The sequence below is a fragment of the Suricata suricatta genome, chromosome 8 (assembly GCF_006229205.1).
Source record: "Suricata suricatta isolate VVHF042 chromosome 8, meerkat_22Aug2017_6uvM2_HiC, whole genome shotgun sequence".
Lineage (NCBI taxonomy): Eukaryota > Metazoa > Chordata > Mammalia > Carnivora > Herpestidae > Suricata > Suricata suricatta.
In genome coordinates this window covers 91,294,497-91,314,779 of record NC_043707.1, presented here as the reverse complement: position 1 = coordinate 91,314,779, position 20,283 = coordinate 91,294,497, and the positions used below count along the sequence as shown (strand labels likewise).

The window sequence follows — 20,283 nt, the reverse complement described above, 5'->3', positions numbered from 1 at the left end:
CAGAATTCCCGCTCAGGGTTGGAGGGGGTGGAGGATGGCACTGCATAGGTTATTGTAAATCCTGACGGACCCATATTTAAAATATTTGCTTGGTTTTTCAGTGCTAATTGCTGACTTGCTGATTTACATACCAGCAGTGGTTTTATACAGTTGTTGTTTAAAAGAAATCTCAACTAAGAAAAAGGTAAGTTTTAAAGTAACCTGACTTTTCATCTCTGAAATGTTTTATTACCTTCACTATTAAAGTATAGAACTTTCAGAAGCCATGTTTTTGGGGAATAGGCTACTGTAGAATGATGATTCTTTTGTCAATTAAACTTACCTTAGACTAATAATTGCTACATTTAACTGTAGTAAAAAGATGCCTGGGATTTAGAAGTTATGTACTGCTGGATTACACAGCATTCTGAATTTATGGCTTTACTGGTAAATCTGAATTTTGAGTTGGTTTGTGAGAAGGAAGGCGTTTTGAAAAGTCGGTGTATATTGTCTTATTCCCACTTAACAGATACTCCTTTGGGTTATTTTATACAGGTTAGTCATTAGATTAACTTCTTTGATTTGTCTATCTAAAAGTGCCTTCTCTGACAAACACCTGTTAGTGATTTTTTTCCCCTTATTTACTGAGGTATATCTTACGTTACTTTCATGAAAACATCAGTGTTTGGAGAATTTATCAAAATAGAATATTTTGATCAATAACAAGGTGAGAGGGGACCATTTGCTGTGTTCCATGAAATAGCAGTTTTACTCTGTTTGATTTGAGTAACATGACTTTCTTATTTCACAGTGTTTTTCTTTACAGATTGCTAATGTATTATGCATATTGCTGTATCCAGGTCTTATTCTTATCGACTATGGACATTTTCAGTATCCTTTACTAATTTAGAAATGAAATCAGATGCATATTTTGAGATCTAGGCTCAGGGTGTATAATGTTCATCCAGTAATGTCAAATTTGCTAGGGTACTTGATTATTTAAACTGTTTTTCACAATAATATAATAGAATCTTTTCACCAAGCTTTTACTTTAAGGGTAAAGTACAGGTTTGTTGAAAGTAGAATTGCTTTTGTTTTTAATACCTTTTGGCTTGGGAGCAGAATGTTGGTCACTGAGGAGCTCTTCTGGAGACCTGGAAAAAGAGTGCCAAGTATGGTTATGCTCTCCTAATTCTAAAGACGTGTAACATATCTTCTATCTCTTGTAAACGTCATCTGACACTGAAAAAGGAAACAGTCTTCTAGTTTTCTGATTTTAAAACAAGATGTTTCTCTAACAGATAGTGGTCACAGGAAGCTTCAGAGAACTAAAACTGAATAATTAAAAGATATTTGGATATTATGTGTGTAATTTTTTGATATGTAAAGTAAGAAACATTCAAACAAATTTTAGAGAAAAGTTGATAAAATCTGGACATGGCTGTCCATTTTGCCTTCTGATATATTAACTATTGCTGTCTGTTCCTATCTGTCCCAAAAGGAAAAAAAAAGACATAATCCGTAACATCATGATTTATTAATAGCCTTTCCTTTTGATGGCAGTCTGTTTTAGTTATAACAAAATTAATATGTGTATTTGTAAAAAGATTTACAAAAGATTAAATCAGAGTTTTTATTCTGTCCACTTTCCCAGTTGAGTTTTTAATTTGGGTTTTTTGAATTCTGGGATAATGGCCATCTGATACTCTGATAATATCAAGAACACTGAAATAAAAAAAGAACAACAAAGAAAAAATTTGTTTACAGGATTTAAAAAACTATATTTACTTCAATATGTAACACTCATACAGAAAAATGCGCAAAATATAAACGTGTATCTCTGTGCACTGACCAACGATTACCAGTGTCAAAAAATAGAATGCTGCCAGGATCCCAAATCTGCTCTTGTACAGCTCCCAAGTACTTCTCTCTCCTCCTTTCCCAAAGATCGCCATATATCAACTAATGACACTGTAGTTTAGTTTCCCCCCTCTTCTGGACTTTATATAAAAGAGACAACGTAATAGGTATTCCTTTGTGTTTGGTGTTTTTGGTTCAACATTTTGTTTGTTAGTTTTTCATGTAGTTGTGTGTAGCTATAGTTTGTTCACTTACATTGCTATGTGTTCCATTGAGTGAATACGGATAATTCTGTTACCGATAGACATTTGGATTGTTTCCAGGTTTTGGCTATGATGATACGCTTCTACGAACAGTCTTGTAAATGTCTTTTTGTACACATATAGATATATTTTTTTCTGAGAGAAATTGCAGAATTATAGTATATGCACATGTTTAATTTTAAGTATTCCTGAATGCTTTTTAAGCATGGTATGCCAATTAACACTCTTATTAGAAATGACATGCGTGTTCCATGTGCTTATCTTCACCAGTTGTTGGCCATTTTCATTTTAACCATTCTGATGAATTTGTGTCTCCTCTGTGATTAAAATCAAACTCTTGAAGCTTTTGGGATTATGTAATTTTGTGGGGACACATTGTTTTAACTACTATGTATTTACTTCCTCATTTATTAAATGGGGATAATAATTACCCTTTGTGTGCTTTTTTTTTAAGTTTATTTATTTATTTAAGTAATCTCTACTCTATACAACATGGGTCTGGAACTCATGACCCTGATCTCATCAGGAGTTGCATGCTCTTCTGACTGAGCCAGCCAGGTACCACCCTTTGTGTGCTTGTTTTGAGAATTAAATGGATTTTATTATTTATAGCATTTAAAACAGTACCTGGGTGATAGTAAGCTCCATATGAGTATTATTGCTATTATTATCTTTTCTTGCTGCTGCTGCTACTCTTAACTATTCTTTACTTTTTTGAGCTCTGAAATTTAACAATGATTTGTTGAGGCATAGGTATTTGTGACAATTGTTTTGGATACTCTACGCATCATTTATTTTGAACACTCATGTTCTTGAGTTCTGGGAAATTCTGTTTGATGATTTTCTCACTTCATTCTTCCTTGAGCTTATTAGACAAATGTTAGAGCTTTCATCTCTGTGTTGAGCATTTCTTTGTCTTTTGTTTTATGATTTAGAAGAGTATCTTGACTTTACCTCTAATGCTTCTGTTAAATCTCTTTTGTTAATTCTCTATGAAATGTGAATTTACTCTTTTTTCTACTATTTCCTGAATTATGTCCAGTCTTCTAGGGTCAGATTTTTCTGCCTTTTCATTTTGGTTCTTTTTCTTGTCATAAGTTTTTCTTAAATCTCTGTCTCATCCTAGTGTATCTATTCTCATTTAAGAATAAGACAGAAGAGAAAGCTGTATGTGAATTCTCTGTATTTGGCCCACCGTAAGGTGAGTGGGCAAGGAGCTGGCCAGTACACTTTTGGGGTCGTTAAGTGTCAGAATGTGGAAGTTTGGCACTGTAGTGTTCACTTCTGCCCTAGTGTACTTAGTGTTTATAATTGATTCCATTTCTTTGGAGACATATTCTTTCTGTTGCCTGGGGTGGGGGCTGGGGTAGTGGTGGTAAATATTTGGTTGCCAGATAATCTCTACACAGGAGCAAGATGGGATTTGACCTCTCCATTTAGGCATTTTCACGTAATCCTCCTGTTTTCTTTCCAACAAGTTACTCAAGCACCCTAACCTACATGGTGTTTCCTGAGTTTTCTAGGGGCTTGCAGAGTAGATTGGCTTCTTGCTTGGACCTCCCCTATGCATTTTCTAAGCTCTGGCTTCTTCCGTCCTATTTTATTTGTTACTGCTTCTGTGTCCTTTCTGTATTCTAGAAGTGCGTTGAAATATTTATCTGTTGTAACCCAGCTTTCTCTTCTCTTTACAGCTGTGAATATTTACTTTAAAAAGGTTCCTATCATTTTTCCCCCCTGTCATTTTAAGGGGGTCTTGGGAAGGAGAGGAGGGCAAACATGAGTGCACAGCTACATTTGAGCTGAAAAACCTAATTGTAATGCTGTTTTACTATAATAAGGTTATTTCTGATCAAGGACATATTTTAACTTACTATATTGATGCATGTTGTAGAGGAACTACAGTGATATCAGTGTGTGATTTACTTTGGAGCATTGTTTTCTTGTCTAGATTTTGGTTTGTTACTATAATAGTAGTGTGAAATAGTCTAGTAGAAACAGTGCTATGTGTAACTACTTCGTGGTCTTTTAAATATGAACAAACCTGTTGCTCTTTTTAGCAGTTGATATATTTGAGGCCATTATATACAGTTTCAAATGAGTTTATCACTTCGATACTTTCCATTTCTGTTTAGAAATAGCTTTCACTGTATATATTAGTTTAAAATCACATAAGAAATATATTCTATAAAATGGAAGATCTATTTTAATTATTGAGATAATTTCCTTGACACAGGAACATATATAATTCCGTGAGTCTTGGCTTTGCTCTGTGGGGTGTTCTTGGAGTATCTTGTGACTGGGACCTGCTGGGCTCATTGGCATTTTGCTTAGCTATAAATTATAAACAGATGGAACTTTACCACTCTTTGCCATTTTTTTGCTTTTTACTTGGCAAGTGTTTTAAAAAAGGCCTGAAAGGAAAGGGGTAAGTGGCTTTTACACTATAGAATTTTAAAAATTACTTCAGAGAATTTATTTGGCATAGTTACTAGGGAGAAGTTGATCTTTCATGTTACCTTTAGGTAACTTCTTATTAATGTGTTGGCTGTGGGGTGAGTTGGAAGGGAGATTAAGTCATGTTCTATATTATTTTATTTTAAATCTTCCTACCTAGAGAAATTTTGATCAATGTAAATTTACTGGAAGTAATGTGAATTGGCTTGTTAGAGCACTGCTGTAGGATTTCTTCCATTTAGAGCATATTACATTTTATACTTATTAGAAATACATCCAAATTTGACTTTTCCTTCATGGCTGCATTGGAAAGGCATCTGAATTAAATATTAATTAAGATGGTGGTAGTCTTTTTGTTAGAGAGGCATGTGTCTTAATAATTGTGAATTGCTTAATTCTGATTTGACTAGACTCCCATATTAAACCTTTTTTAGTACCATAGATTTATCATTACTATAAATTTGTATTTATCTTTAGAGAGACTAAGACTAATTTCTTAGAATTATTAACCTTTCCTTGTCTACTGGTCACCTTGTTTTTGTTCTAGGTTTGTACTGTTAATTAAGCTAGCCTGTACAGTTGTGGCTTCCTTCATTCTCTGCTGGCTGCCATTCTGTACAGAAACGGAGCAAACGCTGCAGGTTCTAAGAAGACTCTTCCCAGTTGATCGTGGATTATTTGAGGTATGTTTAAAAACTTTGTTCTTAGGGAACCTGGGTGGCTTAGACCGTTGAGCTTAGTTGTTTGAGCCTGACTCTTGATTTTGGCTCAGGTCATGACTTTACGGTTTGTGAGTTCGAGCCCTGTGTTGGGCTTGGTGCTACATAGCATCTGCTTGGGATTCTCTCTCTCCCCCTCTTTGCCTCTCCCCCACGTTCTCTCTCTCTCAAAGTAAATAAACATTTAAACAAACAAAAAAACTTTCTTCTCACTGGAGTATGTGAGTGGCTCAATCCGTTGAGTATCTGACTTTTGGCTCAGGTCATGATCTTGTGGTTTGTAAGTTCAAGCTCTGCATCAGGCTCTCAGCTGTCAGTGCAGAGCCCACTTTGGATCTTCTGTCTCCCTCTCTGCCCCTTCACACCCTCCAAATAAATAAACATTTAAAAAAATCCAAAATTTTCTTCTCGCGCTTTTCTTGTTTCACTACCTGTGCCGTGACCCCTGGGGACTTCATGTCCGAGACACAAGAGGAATAGTAATGTCAACTGCACTCCTTGCAGTCATTCCTTGCCAGTTATTTAATCCAGTATATAGTCTAGCTTAGCTGGCATTTTCTAGTACATTAAATGAATAGATAATATTTATGCCATCATGAAATCCATAATTCAATTATACATTTTTATAATAGGATCCATAGCAAAAGACATCATGAGAAATTGCAGGTACAAAGTTAACAGCTCTGTAATTTTTTGGTTTATATTCTCTTTTTAGTCTTAGGAAATTATTTATTAAACTAATAATCATGTTTGCTTCAGCAGGATCTCATAATTCCTTGTATAACCTTCATCCATAGTAATTTTTAATGAGAATCTTTCATTTCATTTCATTTAATGCTAGCTTAATCACTCTTGTTAAACTTTTATTACATGGATAATTTGATGATTTAGATTTAGTAATAAAATTAAACAAACCATTTTTCTGAAACAAAAAGGCTTTTTAATAAAGTTAGACAGTGACAACATATTTAGAGATAATTTTCTTTTGATAAACATTTCTTTTATTTTATTTATTTATTTTTTAAACTTTTTTAAATGTTTTATTTATTTTTGATACAGAAAGAGACAGAGCATGAGAGGGGGAGGGGCAGAGAGAGAGAGGGAGACACAGAATCTGAAGCAGGCTCCAGGCTCTGAGCTGTCAGCACAGAGCCCGACGTGGGGCTCAAACCCACAAACGTGAGATCTGACCTGAGCCGAAGTCGGACGCTCAACCGACTGAGCCACCCAGGCGCCCCGATAAACATTTATTTTAAAAAGAATTAGAGCAATATATCTTTCTAATTTTTGAATATATCAGTTGCTCTAGATTATCTTTCAGTGGATCTATAAGAGGATGGAACCAGCATTTTGAAACAGATGAAGAAAGAGTTTGGTGTTGTGATGGAACAGGAATGTGCAACTTGTATGTTGATACAAGTCAACTTGTATGGGGCTATTGCTGCAATTGATACTGATAATCACAAATAGTCACTATTATTGTCACCATTCTTACTAGGTGCTGCATACTTCACATGGTGGTTTTATTTGATTCTTAAAATAGCTCCGACTGAGGTAGCTATTGTATCCCCTTTATAGATTAGAAAACTGAGGTCAGATGGGGGATCTGGGTGTCTCAGTCAGTTAAGCATCCAACTTTGGCTCAGGTCATGATCTTGAGGTTTGTGAGTTTGAGCCCCATGTCGGGCTGTGTGCTGACAGCTCAGAGCCTGGAGTCTGCTTTAGATTCTGTGTATCCCTCTTTCTCTGCCCCTCCCCTGCTCGTTTGCTCATTTTCAAAAATAAATAAAGATTTAAAAAATTTAGAAAACTGAGGTTAGAGATTCATGTAGCTTGTACATGGCAGAGCTATGGTTTGAATTTTGAAAATTGTGTTCCTAACTTCTTTATATTTCCTCTAACCTTAAAGGCTATTTAAAGAAAAGTTTAATTCTCCAAATAAGCTGCTTGGTTATTTACCTTGCTTTCCATTTCAGAAATAGTATTTATCATGATAATTATAAAAATGAGTATCATACATGTTTGACAGTGTTGCTGGTCACCTCCATTCACTTGTTCTCAAAATCTGAAGAGTATTTTCTTTGATCTGACAGAGGGAAGGAAGATGGTACAGTTGTCAGTGATGGCTGCTTCCTTGATGTTATGCTTACACAGCTGTGAGTTAAGCAGCTGTGTAGAGGATGGGTTTCACGAGCAGAGAGCTGCAGTTACAAATTTAATTTTGAAAGTGATCCTACCACAACTGCTAATGTCTTTAAATGCTTTGGTTTATTAGCAATTAACTCTTGTCATTGTTAGTTGCTAGTAGGTTATAGTTGAGAAAATTTCAGGTATGTGATAAAATGGGTCAAAATATATGTTTTACAAATTAGGAAAAAAAATAAGATTTCCTAGAAAAATTTCCAAAGATGAATAACTTCAGTATTTAGGGCTAGTGTGCCATTGTTTGAAAAATAATAAGCATTTCTTGGGAATGTCTAGATTATGGTTGGCTAGTGACATACATCAGTTTGCATTGCAAAAAATGAAAAATTTGTGTGTGTGCTCCATGGAGAGTTTAATCAATTTAGTTATAAAATTGTGAACAAGAGCTTTGTGTCTCAGAAGTTCAGAGATTATTAGGCTGTACTTCATAGAGTTTAATATTTCTTTCAATTATATCAGAATGTAAAACTTAACAAATCTCTTTTCAGGATAAAGTAGCCAATATTTGGTGCAGCTTCAGTATCTTTCTAAAGATCAAGGATATTTGGCCACATCACTTCCAGATAATAATCAGGTGAGAGATACAAAGTTTGTATATAATGCTACATAAGCTTCTCTCTAAAAGTGTTATGGTAATAACTCATTTATCTGACATCATTAGAGAATGAGATGTTTTTCATTAGTGAGTTTTTCACATAACATAAACCTGTCCCTCTCTACAACAAAACTTTTATTTGAAATATTTTATGTGACTGGATTGCTACCTATTCCCCTCCCTCTTAAACAAAGTCTTCTAAATAGGATTAAACATTATCTTGAAGGGTCCTGATTCTCAGTGGTGTATCAGTCTGGGTTCAGCCAGAGAAGAATCAGTAGGAGGTGTGTGGGTGTGTGTGAATTTATTACATGGATTTGGTTTATATAGTTGTGGGGTCTGACTGAAGAGCATGGAAGTCCACAAGGCAAGCATTCAAGAAGGATTATCTAAGGAGAAAGAAGAGCAATTCAAACCCAGTTGCTCTTTGGAATCTTGAGTTTAGGGAAGGCATAAGCCCTCTTTTTTTTCCTTTTTAATGTTTGTTTATTTATTTTTGAAAGAGAGAGAGAGAGACCACAAGTATGGGAGGGGCAGAGAGACAGAGGGAGACACAGAATCTGAAGCAGGCTTTACAGAATCTGTCAGCACAGAGCTGGATGTGGAGCTTGAACCCATGAACCGTGACATCATAAACTGAGCTGAAGTCAGATATTTAACCGACTGAGCCACCCAGGTGCCCCAGGCCTAAGCTGCTTTTAAAAGTCTTCCAGGGGCACCTGGGTGGCTCAGTCGGTTAAATATCTGACTCTTGATTTTGGCTCAGGTCATGATCTCATGGCTGTGAGATCAAGCCCCATGTGGGGCTCCACACTAAGTGTGGAGCCTGCTTTGGATTCTCTCTCCCTCTCTCTGCCCCTCCCCTGCTCTTTCTCCTCAAAAGAAATAAACATTTAAAAAACGAATAAAGTCTTCCAACTGATTAAGTCAGGCATCTCAAGAATCTTAAAATCAACTGAATAGGGACTTTCATTACATTTGCAAAATCTCTTCCCAGCAGCACCAGGATTAGTGTTTGAATAACTGGGAGAATGTGTATGTGTGCACGCTGCAGAATGGGTGCTGCCTCCCTCTGTCCTCCCCTTCTTTTGTGAAGATCCCGTGTAGCTCACTGTAGGGGGAAGCATACTAGAGAAAGAATTCAGGGAACTGTGGTTCAGCTAATCCGAGTTGACACACCATAAAGCCACCAATGGTGGAAAGTCAGTTATTGTGTTGTTAATACTTGTCTTCAAGGCTTGCTAAAGCTGTTTGCCATGGTACTGCATGGCTCCAGATGGATCTGCTTGAGTTCCTTTTCCTCCTTGCTCATCAGCCATCACTAGGAGAAACTCTGGCAGCTGCCCACTCCCTTTTTAACTTGTTCTTTCTGATTTATCATGGGCTTGAAAATCGGGTAGTTAACTTTTGTGAGAAGAGGGCCAGAGAGATTCTCTTGTGAATAAATGTTATGATTGTTTGTGTTACATATTGTCCCTTTATACCTGGTTGTGTTTTCTTATTTTGAGTGTTTGATAATTGACTTTTAGCTATCTGGTTTTTATCTTTTCTATAAATAACATAAACATTGTAACATTTTCTATATTATATAATCATGTATATATTAAAGTGTAAATATTTCAATGCATGGATTTTATTTGAATGTTATTTGGTCTTAAATTTAAGTTTTAATAAATAAAAATAAACTTTAATTTTAAATCAACTTAAGGTGATAAGTAATGTGGGGTGCCTGGGTGGCTCAGTCGGTTAAGCCTCTGACTTCGGCTCAGGTCAGATCTCACGTTCGTGGGTTCGAGCCCCACGTCAGGCTCTGTGCTGACAGCTAGCTCAGAGCCTGGAGCCTGCTTCCGATTCTGTGTCTCCTTCTCTCTCTGCCCCTCCCCCTCTCATGCTCTGTCTCTCTCTCTCTCTGTATCAAAAATAAATAAAACATTAAAAAAATTTTTAAGGTGATAAGTAATGTGATCATTATATTAAAAAATATATGCTTGTTTTAATTAGATACTGCTACCAAGAAAACAAATGTTTTATTTTTATTCATTTTTCAGCTTTTGTTTTACGTTTTTGAGCCTGCTTCCTGCATGTATAAAATTAACACTTCAGCCCTCTTCCAAAGGATTCAGATTTACTCTGGTAAGTTTCTTATTACTGTAAATACTTAATTCTTACTGCAACTGATGTTTTAAAAATACAGATAATTATTTTCTTGCTCTGAATGGGACTTACTGGACTGAGAAATAATACATTTATTTATTTGGTGAACATTTATTGAGTGTCTGACATACTTAGGTGTTGTACACTAGGCTGAATAATCAGAATCTTTTGGTTTAATTCAACATCTACTTAATTTCTGCTTTGTATTAGTCAATGATGGAATACAAAGAAGAGTGAAGATAGACATGCTTAAATAATTATGCTATAGAGCAGATGGTATTAAGTTCTATTATGCATCAAGTGTTGTGGTAGTGTGAGAAAAGGAGATATTACTTTGGGAGTAGATTAAAAAAATTTTTTTTAAGTTTTTAAATTTATTTTGAGTGAGAGAGCAAACAGGGGAGGGATGAGAGAGAGAGAGAGAGAGAGAGAGAGAAAGAGAAAATATCCCAAGCAGGCTCTGTGCTGTCAGCACAGAGCCCAATATGGGGCTTGATCTTACAAACCATGAGATCATGAGCCGAAACCAAGAGTTGGGTGCTTAACTGACTGAGCCTCCCGAGTGTCCCTGGGGGCAGATTTTAGACAGCTTCTTAGAATAAGTGGCATTGGAGCCAAATTTTGAAAGCTGGGCAAGATTTGGAATAGGGGGTTATATTGCAGAAGAGAATTCAAGGCAGGAGGAAAAAAAGCTTGAAGATACAGAGGTGGGAAAGGATAGGGAATGCTGATAATAGTTATTAAACAATGAATGTGTGTGTGTGTGTGTGTGTGTGTGTGTGTGTGTGTGTGTGTGTGTGTTGAGGTTAGGAAAGGATATAGTGAGAGATGAGTCAAAGAGGATCAAACTAGATAAGACCTTCTTGAATGTTGGATTGAAAAAGTTGGGGTTTGATTTGTGCACCAGAGGAGCCAAAAAACATTTTGGAGGAGAGAGGACAGATACCTGTTTTAGGAAGATGACTTGTGTTAGTTTGAAGATGAATTGGTTGTATTTCCTCCAACTTAGGATGTCCCTGAATGGGTTCACAATATCCTCCTTGGTTGTATTTATTTCTGCAGTATTTAAAATTTTGTTCCTTTGTGTCTTGATCTATTAAATGACATTTTTAAAATTGTTTTAAATTTATTTATTGATTCTGAGACAGAGAGAGACACACAGAACAAGAAGGGGAGGGGCAGAGAGACAGGGAGGGAGAGAAAGAGAGAATCCTAAGCAGGTTCTGCATTGTCAGTGCAGAGCCCATCACTGGACTCAGACTCATCAACTGAGATCATGACCTGAGCCGAAGTTGGACACTTGACCAACTGAGCCACCTAGGCTCCCTTTATAACATGACATTTTAAAAATATCTTTTAAAATAGCAAGAAAATTTAGTTTATGAAAACAAAACTCTTAGGGGACCTGTAAGAGGACAACAATTTAGAAATTAGAGTTTCAGTTTTGGGACTGCCACTTACTTACATTGCATTTTGAAAACAAGCATAATAGTAAATACTGTAAAAGTTTGTATGAGTACCAGTGTAAAAAGGAGTTTCATTTCTCTTTCCATTTTTATTACCTTTTCATTGACAGCTTCTCTTGTTTCATTCTGAGAATGAACTCAGCATTCTAAGTCATCTACAGTTAATATTCTATAGGACTTTTAGAAGAGAAGGAATCTGGTTAGTAATGCTCTGATGTCTTCAGTAGGCCTAACCTGAAATATTTGCAAGCTTACATAAGATTATGTTATTTTTCTAGGAAATAACATATTAAATAAAGGTATATTTCAAAGATAAGCAAATGGAATTTCAGAACTTAGGTAACTGTAGCAGTTTTAGAGGTAATTACTTTCAGGATTATAATCCAGAAAAAATATTTTCTCTTATTTTCCAAAAGTTTATTGTTTGCTATTTTTTTAAGTTTATTTGTTTTGGGGTGGTGAGGGGAGAGAGAGAGAGAGAGAGAGAATGAATGAGAGTGGGGGAAGGGCAGAGAGAAAGGGAAAGAGAATCTACTTGGGATTCTGACAGGCTCTGCACTGCAGCTCAGAGCCCAATGTGGGGCTCAATCTCACAAACCCAGATCATGACCTGAGCCTAAATCGAGTTGAACACTTAACCGACTGATCTATCTAGGTGCCCCTGTTTGCTATGTTTTAATATAAGCTACTATGTTTAAAAAGCTAAAAAAGATTTATATTAATGACTTTTGTAATTTTATTTGTGTTGATGATATTTTGAATTCTTACTGATTACTTCTGAGAACTTTGAAGTCATTTCCCATTATAATTATTTTAAAGTGTTTTCCTTTCAATAAAGATTGAATTATTTCTCAATATAAGTCTATAGTTGAGGTAACTGATAGTATGAACACTAATATATCTATAGCAGCAAAGTGATTGTCTTTAATTTGTTCAAGTAATATCTTTTGAATGCCCTCTAATGTACGAGGTTCTTTTGTAGGTACTGGTGTGTAAGTGAGTGACAGGTAACCTCCCTGCTCTCTTAATTGGGGTCTTTCGTGCTAGTGGCAGGAGAAGGATAATCAACAAAATAGATCTGTTAGCCAGAAAATATCTGGGAGTAATGAGGGCTATGAAGAAAATAGTGTTAGGTGAAAAGGTGCTGGTAGATTTGGTTAGATTGGGTAAGGGAAGGCCTTTCTAGGTGACATTTGAGCCTAGAACTGAATAGCCAGAAGGAGCCATTCACAAGAAGATCTCTGCTCTGACTTGATGAAATGTTTTTCTTTAAAGCAAGAACACATTTGGTATGTTCGAACATAAACAGTTATGAAATGGCTGATATGAAGTGAGGGAGGGAGGCAGTAAGAAATAGACTGGAAGAGGAAGGCAGGACCCAGATAAGAGTTTGGATTTGATTCTTAGTGTTCATGGGAAGCTAACTGAGGATTTTAAATAGGGAAATTTACATGATCTGGTGTAGTGGCTGAGTATACAATGAACTGTAAGGAGGCAAGAGTGTTACTAGTTAGGAGGCTATTGCAGGAGTCCAAGAGGAAGGTGAGTGTGACTTAGACCACTCTGCCACCATCAGCAGAGCGCAGTGGAGAGAAGTGGGTAGTGACTGTATTTAGAAGGTGGTGTAGAAAGGATTTGCTCTGGGCTGGATTTGTGTAGGTAGATGTCCAATATGCAGATCGAACATTCTGAAAATAGATCTAAATAATTTTAATTAAAACCCCCAAATAACAAATGATTACTTTACAAAATATTTAATATATTTGATTGAAATGTACATTTTTAAAAACACTGAAATAGGGGTGCCTGGTTGGCTCAGTCAGTCAAGCATCTGACTTTGGCTTGGGTCATGATCTCACGGTTCGTCAGTTCGAGCCCTGCGTTTGGCTCTGTGCTGACAGCACAGAGCATGGAGCCTGCTTCAGATTCTGTGTCTCCCTCTCTCTCTACCTCTCCCTGGCTTGTGCTCTCTCTTTGGCTCTCAAAAATAAACATTAAAGAAAAATAGATTTCTTTTGTCAGTTTTAGATTTTGAATCTCTTCTTCGACGCTTTTTAATATAAATTGTCAGAGATTCCAAGGGAGGATGAAGGTATGATTGTTGTGTCTGAAGTATTTAGTAGTTTTGTTTATTCATAACTTAGTCTGAAAGAACTTGTTTTAGATGGTCAAGTATAACTTTATAATCAGTTTTTTTAAAAAATGTTTTATGAAGTTTGAATAAAATTATGCGTATTAGTGTTGTGTAGGTATTTTCCTTCTAGACAGAAGCTACATTAAGTTTTAAAATTTTACTTAATGGGCGCCTGGGTGGCTGAGTCAGTTAAGCGTCTGACTTCGGCTCAGGTCATGCATGATCTCACGGTTCATGGGTTTGAGCCCCACATTGGGCTCTGTGCTGACACCTAGCTCAGAGCCTGGAGCCTGTCTTCGGATTCTGTGTCTCCTTCTCTCTCTGACCCTCCCCTGCTCACGCTCTCTCTCTCTCTCAAAAATAAAACATTAAAAAAAGTTTAATATTTTACTTAAAATGATTTCCCTTTACATTCATAATTAAACTGCATTTATGGTTGACAAGTTGTTATGTCTCATTCTCCCCTGTTTTTCCTTAAAGGTTAGCTGTGCACTATCATTCTTTTTATTTTCCTTCCAAGTACATGAAAAGTCCATTCTCTTGGTATCATTGTAAGTAAAAATGTTTCAAGTATGTGTTTTATTTATTTATTAATATGTGTTTATAATATATACATAAATTTGTTACCTACATATTATCACCTAAGTGACAAATGTTATGTAGGTGGACAAAATTATTCATAACATTGTATTTTTCCAGAATGATTTCTTGCACCTTTACTTCTTTATAAAATATAATATTTTAAACTGAAAAGGCCTCATAGAATTATTACTGACATACTTATTTCTATTTCTTCATATGTATATATTTTTTATATGCTAATAAAAATATGTCTTCTGAAGAGCTTTTCCTCAGATGGGAGCCTGTTTATCATCTTTGCCTTTTTCATTTCATTCATTTCCACATCTCTTTAGTAGGTTTGTTCTCTGTTCTTTCACCTTTTCAGGGGCTTTCATATGTTGGCTCCATTCTGTTTCTTTTGTCAAAACCTTTGTTTAGACCAAGTTGGCCATTCCTAATCACATTACTTTAAGAGCATTAGCATTTTTTCCTGGTCATCATAGATACTGGGTGACAGTGGGGATATATTATCCCAATATTAAAATAGTGTTTGCCCAAAACACATTGGAATACTTGAATCCTGCCCTAGATCAGTCCCAGCCTTTGACTATTCCATGCATATCCTGTATTTGCTAGGTTCCTGTGGAAGAGCCATGGACAGAATAACCAATGACAAATGGAAAAAGTATTGCTTTTATTAGGTAGAACTTTGGACTCAAATCTCAGTGCAGAGCCTGCGCTGTGCTGGGCTGGCCTATGTGGAAGGCTTCTTTGCTTGGAACAAAACTGTCTCACATCATTGCAGACTAGGAGGACAGCATAGTTGCATCCTTCACAGTCTAAACCTGAGTTAGTTCCTACCATTATTAAGTGAGGCTTGGCTGACCTTCCACAAATTCCTAGTGCCAGGGGATGGAACTGTGGAAAGGTTTGCTTTCAAATTCCCCAGAATTTCTATCCCATACAAAGGCAGTCCATTCAGTGACCTGTCATCTGACCATTCATAGTAGCTCTTGGGCCCTGAATTTCTTGGAGCTTCTGCTCTACAACTGTACTTATGGCATTTATAACAGTGCATGGCTTTAATATAACTTTGATAAAATATTTTAAAGTTAGCATTAAAAGTTTTTCTTGACCTGGTCCTAGCTAATCTATCATTAAGCAGATATATCATTCAATAAATGTTCAGTGAGTGTCTACTGGTTGCCAGGTACCGTTCCGCACACTTGGTATGTTATCTATGAACAAAACACAAAAATTCCGACTTTCTTAGCTTTCATTCTCAAGGACAGACACTAATAAATATAAGAAATTAAATAGTGTGTGAGAAGGTAACAAAGGCCATGAGGGAGAAATAAAACAGGGTAAGGGAAGTTGGGAGTTTTGGAGGTGGGGGTACAGGAACAAGTACAGGTTGTAATCTTAATATAGCTAAGTAGGCCTCATTGAGGAGACATTTGAGAGGACTGGAGATGGTGAGGAAATTAGCTGTGTGGATATTTGGAATAATTACATTCTAGATGAAGGGAACAGCCTGTGTGAAGGCCTGAAGATGGGAGTATGTCTGGTATGTTTAGTGAACAACAGAATGGAAAGGTGGCAGAATGGAGTGGTCAAGGTTGGGGGTAATAGAAGGTGAAGTTAAAGAGGTAACAGGTTTAAATTCTATAAGCTTGTAAGGCCACATTAGAAACCTTGGCTTTTATTCCAAAGGAAGTGGGGAGCCTTGGAAGGGTGTTGGGGAATAAGCATGATCTGACTTGATGTTTTAAGAGGATCCACTCTGCTTATCAAATTATACACATTAAATATGGTGATTCTTTGTATATCAATTATACCTCAGTAAAGCCCCCCCAAAAATAAAAGGCTCATTCTCACTGCAGGTTGAGAATAGATTGTACGGAGCAAGTAAACACAGAAACCATTAGAAGGCTGTTACCATAATCCAGGTGAGAGGTGCTGGTGACTGGGACCAAGATAGTGATAGTGGAAGAAGTGAGAAGTGGTCATTATGGATTTATAAATAGAACCAGAAGGCTTTCTGATGATTTGTATGTAGCGTGTGAGAGAGAAAGAAAAATCAGAGGTGTGTCAATGGTTTTTGGCTTGGAATTGGAAGGATTGAATCGTGATCAACTGAAATGGGGAAGATGCCAGTGAAACAGGATTAGGCTAGATGTAGACCTTGTGAGGCCAAGTTCAGTGTTGGACAGATCTTTGGACATTGAAGCAGAGAGATTATTGGGTTAGTATTTAGATATAAATTTAGGTTGGATATATGACTGGAGTTCTGTAGAGAGTAGTTTGAGCTAAAGATAGAAATTCAGTAGTTTGTCAGTAGAGAGGACAAAGTCATGAGACTGGATGAGATCATCAAGGAGTGAATATATCCAGAGAAGAGTACCAGGGGCTGAGTCCTGGGCCACACAGTGTTAAGAGGTCATAGGAGAACAAGGCAAATAGGAACGGCTAAGGATGTAGAATGAAAAACCACAAGGTTTGTATCCTGGAAGCTGACTAAAGAAGGTATTTAAGAACATGAGTCACCTATCATACACCGTTTGCAAAAATTAACTTGAAATGGAGTAAAGACTTAAATGTGGGGTGCCTGGGTGGCTCGGTTGAGCATCTGACTCTTTAGGATCAGGTCATGATCCCAGGGTCATGGGATCAAGCCCTGCGTTGGGTTCTTTGTTGAGTATGAAGCCTGCTTAAGATTCTCTCTCCCTCTACCGCTCTCCCTCCCCCCCCCACTTAATAATAAGACTTAAATGCAAGACCTGAAACCATAAAACTCCTAAAAGACAACATAGGGAAAAACTCCTTGACATGGTCTTGGCATGATTTTTTAGATATGACACCAAAAACACAAGCAACAAAGCAAAAATAAGTAAGTGTGATGAAATTAAACTAAAAGGCCTCTGTATATCAAAAGAAATGATTAACAAAATGAAAAGGCAACCTGTGGAATGGGAGAAAATATTTGCAAACCATATACTTGATTAGGAGTTAATATCCAAAATATATAAAGAATTCCTACAAACTCAGTAAAAAAAAAACCAATTTAATTGAAAATGGGCAAAGGACCTTAAAAGGTATTTTCCCAAAAAAGATATACAACAGGTGCATGAAAAGATGCTCAACATCATGAGTCATCAGGAAAATGCAAATCAAAACCATAATGAGATATCACTTTCGCCTGTCAGAGTGGTTCTTATCAAACAGACAAGAGAGAACAAGTACTGGTAAGGATGTGGGAGAAAGGGAACACGGTACATTCTTGTTGGGAATGTAAAGTGGTACAGCCACCATGGAAAACACTATGTAAGTTCCTCAAAAAATTAAAGTAGAACTAATTTTGTGTATTTCATGTAATTGGAATCATACAATATGTGGCTTTTTGTGCCTGACCTCTTTTATGTAATATTTTCAAGGTTAATCCATGTTGTAGCATATATCAGTGTTCATTTGTATGCCTGAATCATATTGCATTGTACGGATTTACTACATTTTGTTCATCCATGCATCAATTGGTGAACGTTTGGGTTTCCACCTTTTGGTTATTGTGAATAGTGCCACTATGAACATTCCTACACAAGTTTCTGTTTGAACATTTAAGTATTCTTTAAGTTTATTTATTTTGAGAGAGCGAGCGAGCAAGAGAGCATGTGTGCAGAAGGGGGAAGGGGCAGAGAGAGAGGAAGAGAGAATCCCAAGTAGGCTCTTAGCTGTCAGCACAGAGCCTGATGTGGGGCTCAGTCCCACAAACCATGAGATCATGACCTGAATGGAAATGAAGAGTGATGCTTAACTGACTGAGCCACCAAGGTGCCCCAGTACTCTGGAGTCTATACCCAGGAGTGAGATTTCTGGGTCATATAGTAATTCTATATTAGCTGATTGAGGAACCATCAAACTTTTCCGCAGCAGCTGTACCATCTTGTATTCCTACCAGTAATGTAATGTATGAGGTTCCAGTTTCTCTACAGCCTTTCCAGCTCTTGTTATTTTTCTTTTTTCCACCATCCTAGTCGTATGAAGTGGTATTTCATTGTGCTTCTGATTTGCATTTCCCTAATAACTAGTACTGTGGACCTTTTTTTTTAAAGTTTTAAAATCTTCAAAAAGTTTTAAATTTTGCTTAAGTTCAATTTATCTATTATTTGTTTTGCTGTTTGGGCTTTGGTGTCAGATCTAACAAACCATTGCCAATCCAAGGTAATAAAGACTTATCTCATGTTATTTCTGAGAATTTTAAGAATGTGATCTTTTCTTTTCTTTAAAAAATTTTTTTGTGTGTATTTATTTTGAGAGAGAGACAGAGTGCCAACAGGGGAGGGGCAGAGAGAGAGACACAGAATCTCAAGCAGGCTCTAGGCTCTGAGCTGTCAGCACAGAGCCCGATGTGGGCTTGAACCCACGAACAGTGAGATCATGACCTGAGTCGAAGTTGGATGCTCAAACGACTGAGCCACCCAGGCGCGCCTGAATATAGATCTTATATTTAGGCCTTTGATCCATTTTGAGTTAATTTTTGTACATGGTGTGAGATAGTTTCTTTAGGTGAGTTTTGCTGAAAAGGGGAGGAAAAATAAGAGCAACAGCTGTTAGAGAAAGTAAAGTGAGGTGTTTTTTTAATGTTTATTTTTGTGAGAGAGAGTGAGTGGGGGAGGGGCAGAGAGAGGGAGAAAGAGAATCCTAGGCAGGCTCTACACTGTCAGCACAGAGCCCAATGTAGGGCTCAAACCCGCAAACTGTGAGATCATGACCTGAGCAGGAATCAAGAGTCAGATGCTCGACCGACTGAGCTACCCAGGCACCCCTGTTGTTTGTTTTAAGACAGGAGAACTAATGGTGTGGGGATGGTCAGTAGAGAGGGATCACTGATGATAGAGGAGGGTGGTAAGAGTTGTTGGAGCAAATCCCTTGGAAAGGGAGGTGGGGTAGGACCTGGAGCACAAATGGAAGGAATGGCATTGGACAGATACATGAGTTTTTCATTTTAATGAAAAGAGGGAACGGGGTATATTGGTACAGATGCTGGAGAGAGAGCAGACGGTGATGGTGGCTTCTGTGAAAGTTCTTTTAATGGCTTCAGTGTTCTCTGTGAGGTGGAAAGCCAAGTCATTAGGCAAGCATGGGTTGGAGGTGTTGGGATTATGAGAGAGAACGTGTGAATTATTTTTCTAAGGAGACACAGAATGTGAACAGACTAGAGAAATATACAGTAGGTGTTGGACACTTGAATATCATGATCATATATTTAAAGTGAGAATAGTGTGGGTGAATGTTTTCCTCAGAGCAGTTCCTCACTATAGTTGGAATAAGTACAAGAGGAGAGTTGGGTCTTTCCAGGTTTGTGGTTTTGTTTAGTGAGGATAATGAGCTTGCTCATGGCTTACAAGTGAATGCATGGGGGTGACTATAATGGTTGACCTTAGAATTTAAACTGGTTAAGAACGGGGAAAGACCTCAAAGGAGTGAGACAAAGTGAAAAGGTGGTAGGAATAATAGATTGAAAGTCTTGATGGGATCCAAAGATTGTTGGAGTTTGGAGTGCTGAAAAAGGAGCTGGTGGTCAGGATGCAGTTGATGGTTTGTGGTTATGGAGGGGTTGTAGTTCTGAGTGTGACCCTAAGGCATAGGGATGAAAATGAGATCACCAGAAGAGAGGAGCTCCAGCCAACGAGATGTCAGGATGTTGGAAGATCGCTTATGACTATGTAAAAATTGCCAGGAATTAAGAGGAGTAGGGTTGGAGAGGGTGACAATGAGTAAGGAGTTGAAATGATTGGGTAATGAGGGAAGTGACCCTTGTGGTTGGTGGATGATAACAAAGATGAGGACTAATAGGGAGGAAATCTGATGACATGAGATTCAAAGGTGGAGACTG

At 37.2% G+C, this 20,283-nt stretch overlaps 1 protein-coding gene across 3 annotated transcripts in view; it reads left to right on the top strand.

The window, feature by feature from the left end:
* The window catches only part of ALG6 (ALG6 alpha-1,3-glucosyltransferase), a 64,741-nt gene that overhangs the window by 35,937 nt on the left and 8,521 nt on the right, over nucleotides 1-20,283 (top strand). For 2 of the 3 annotated variants that reach the window (XM_029948336.1, XM_029948335.1), the window contains exons 6-12: nucleotides 102-184; nucleotides 791-870; nucleotides 4,342-4,527; nucleotides 5,104-5,239; nucleotides 7,969-8,054; nucleotides 10,124-10,208; nucleotides 14,310-14,380. In XM_029948336.1, coding sequence (XP_029804196.1) covers nucleotides 102-184; nucleotides 791-870; nucleotides 4,342-4,527; nucleotides 5,104-5,239; nucleotides 7,969-8,054; nucleotides 10,124-10,208; nucleotides 14,310-14,380 — 727 coding nt within the window. The remainder of the gene's footprint in view (nucleotides 1-101; nucleotides 185-790; nucleotides 871-4,341; nucleotides 4,528-5,103; nucleotides 5,240-7,968; nucleotides 8,055-10,123; nucleotides 10,209-14,309; nucleotides 14,381-20,283) is intronic. The other variant, XM_029948337.1, reaches the window with a different exon arrangement.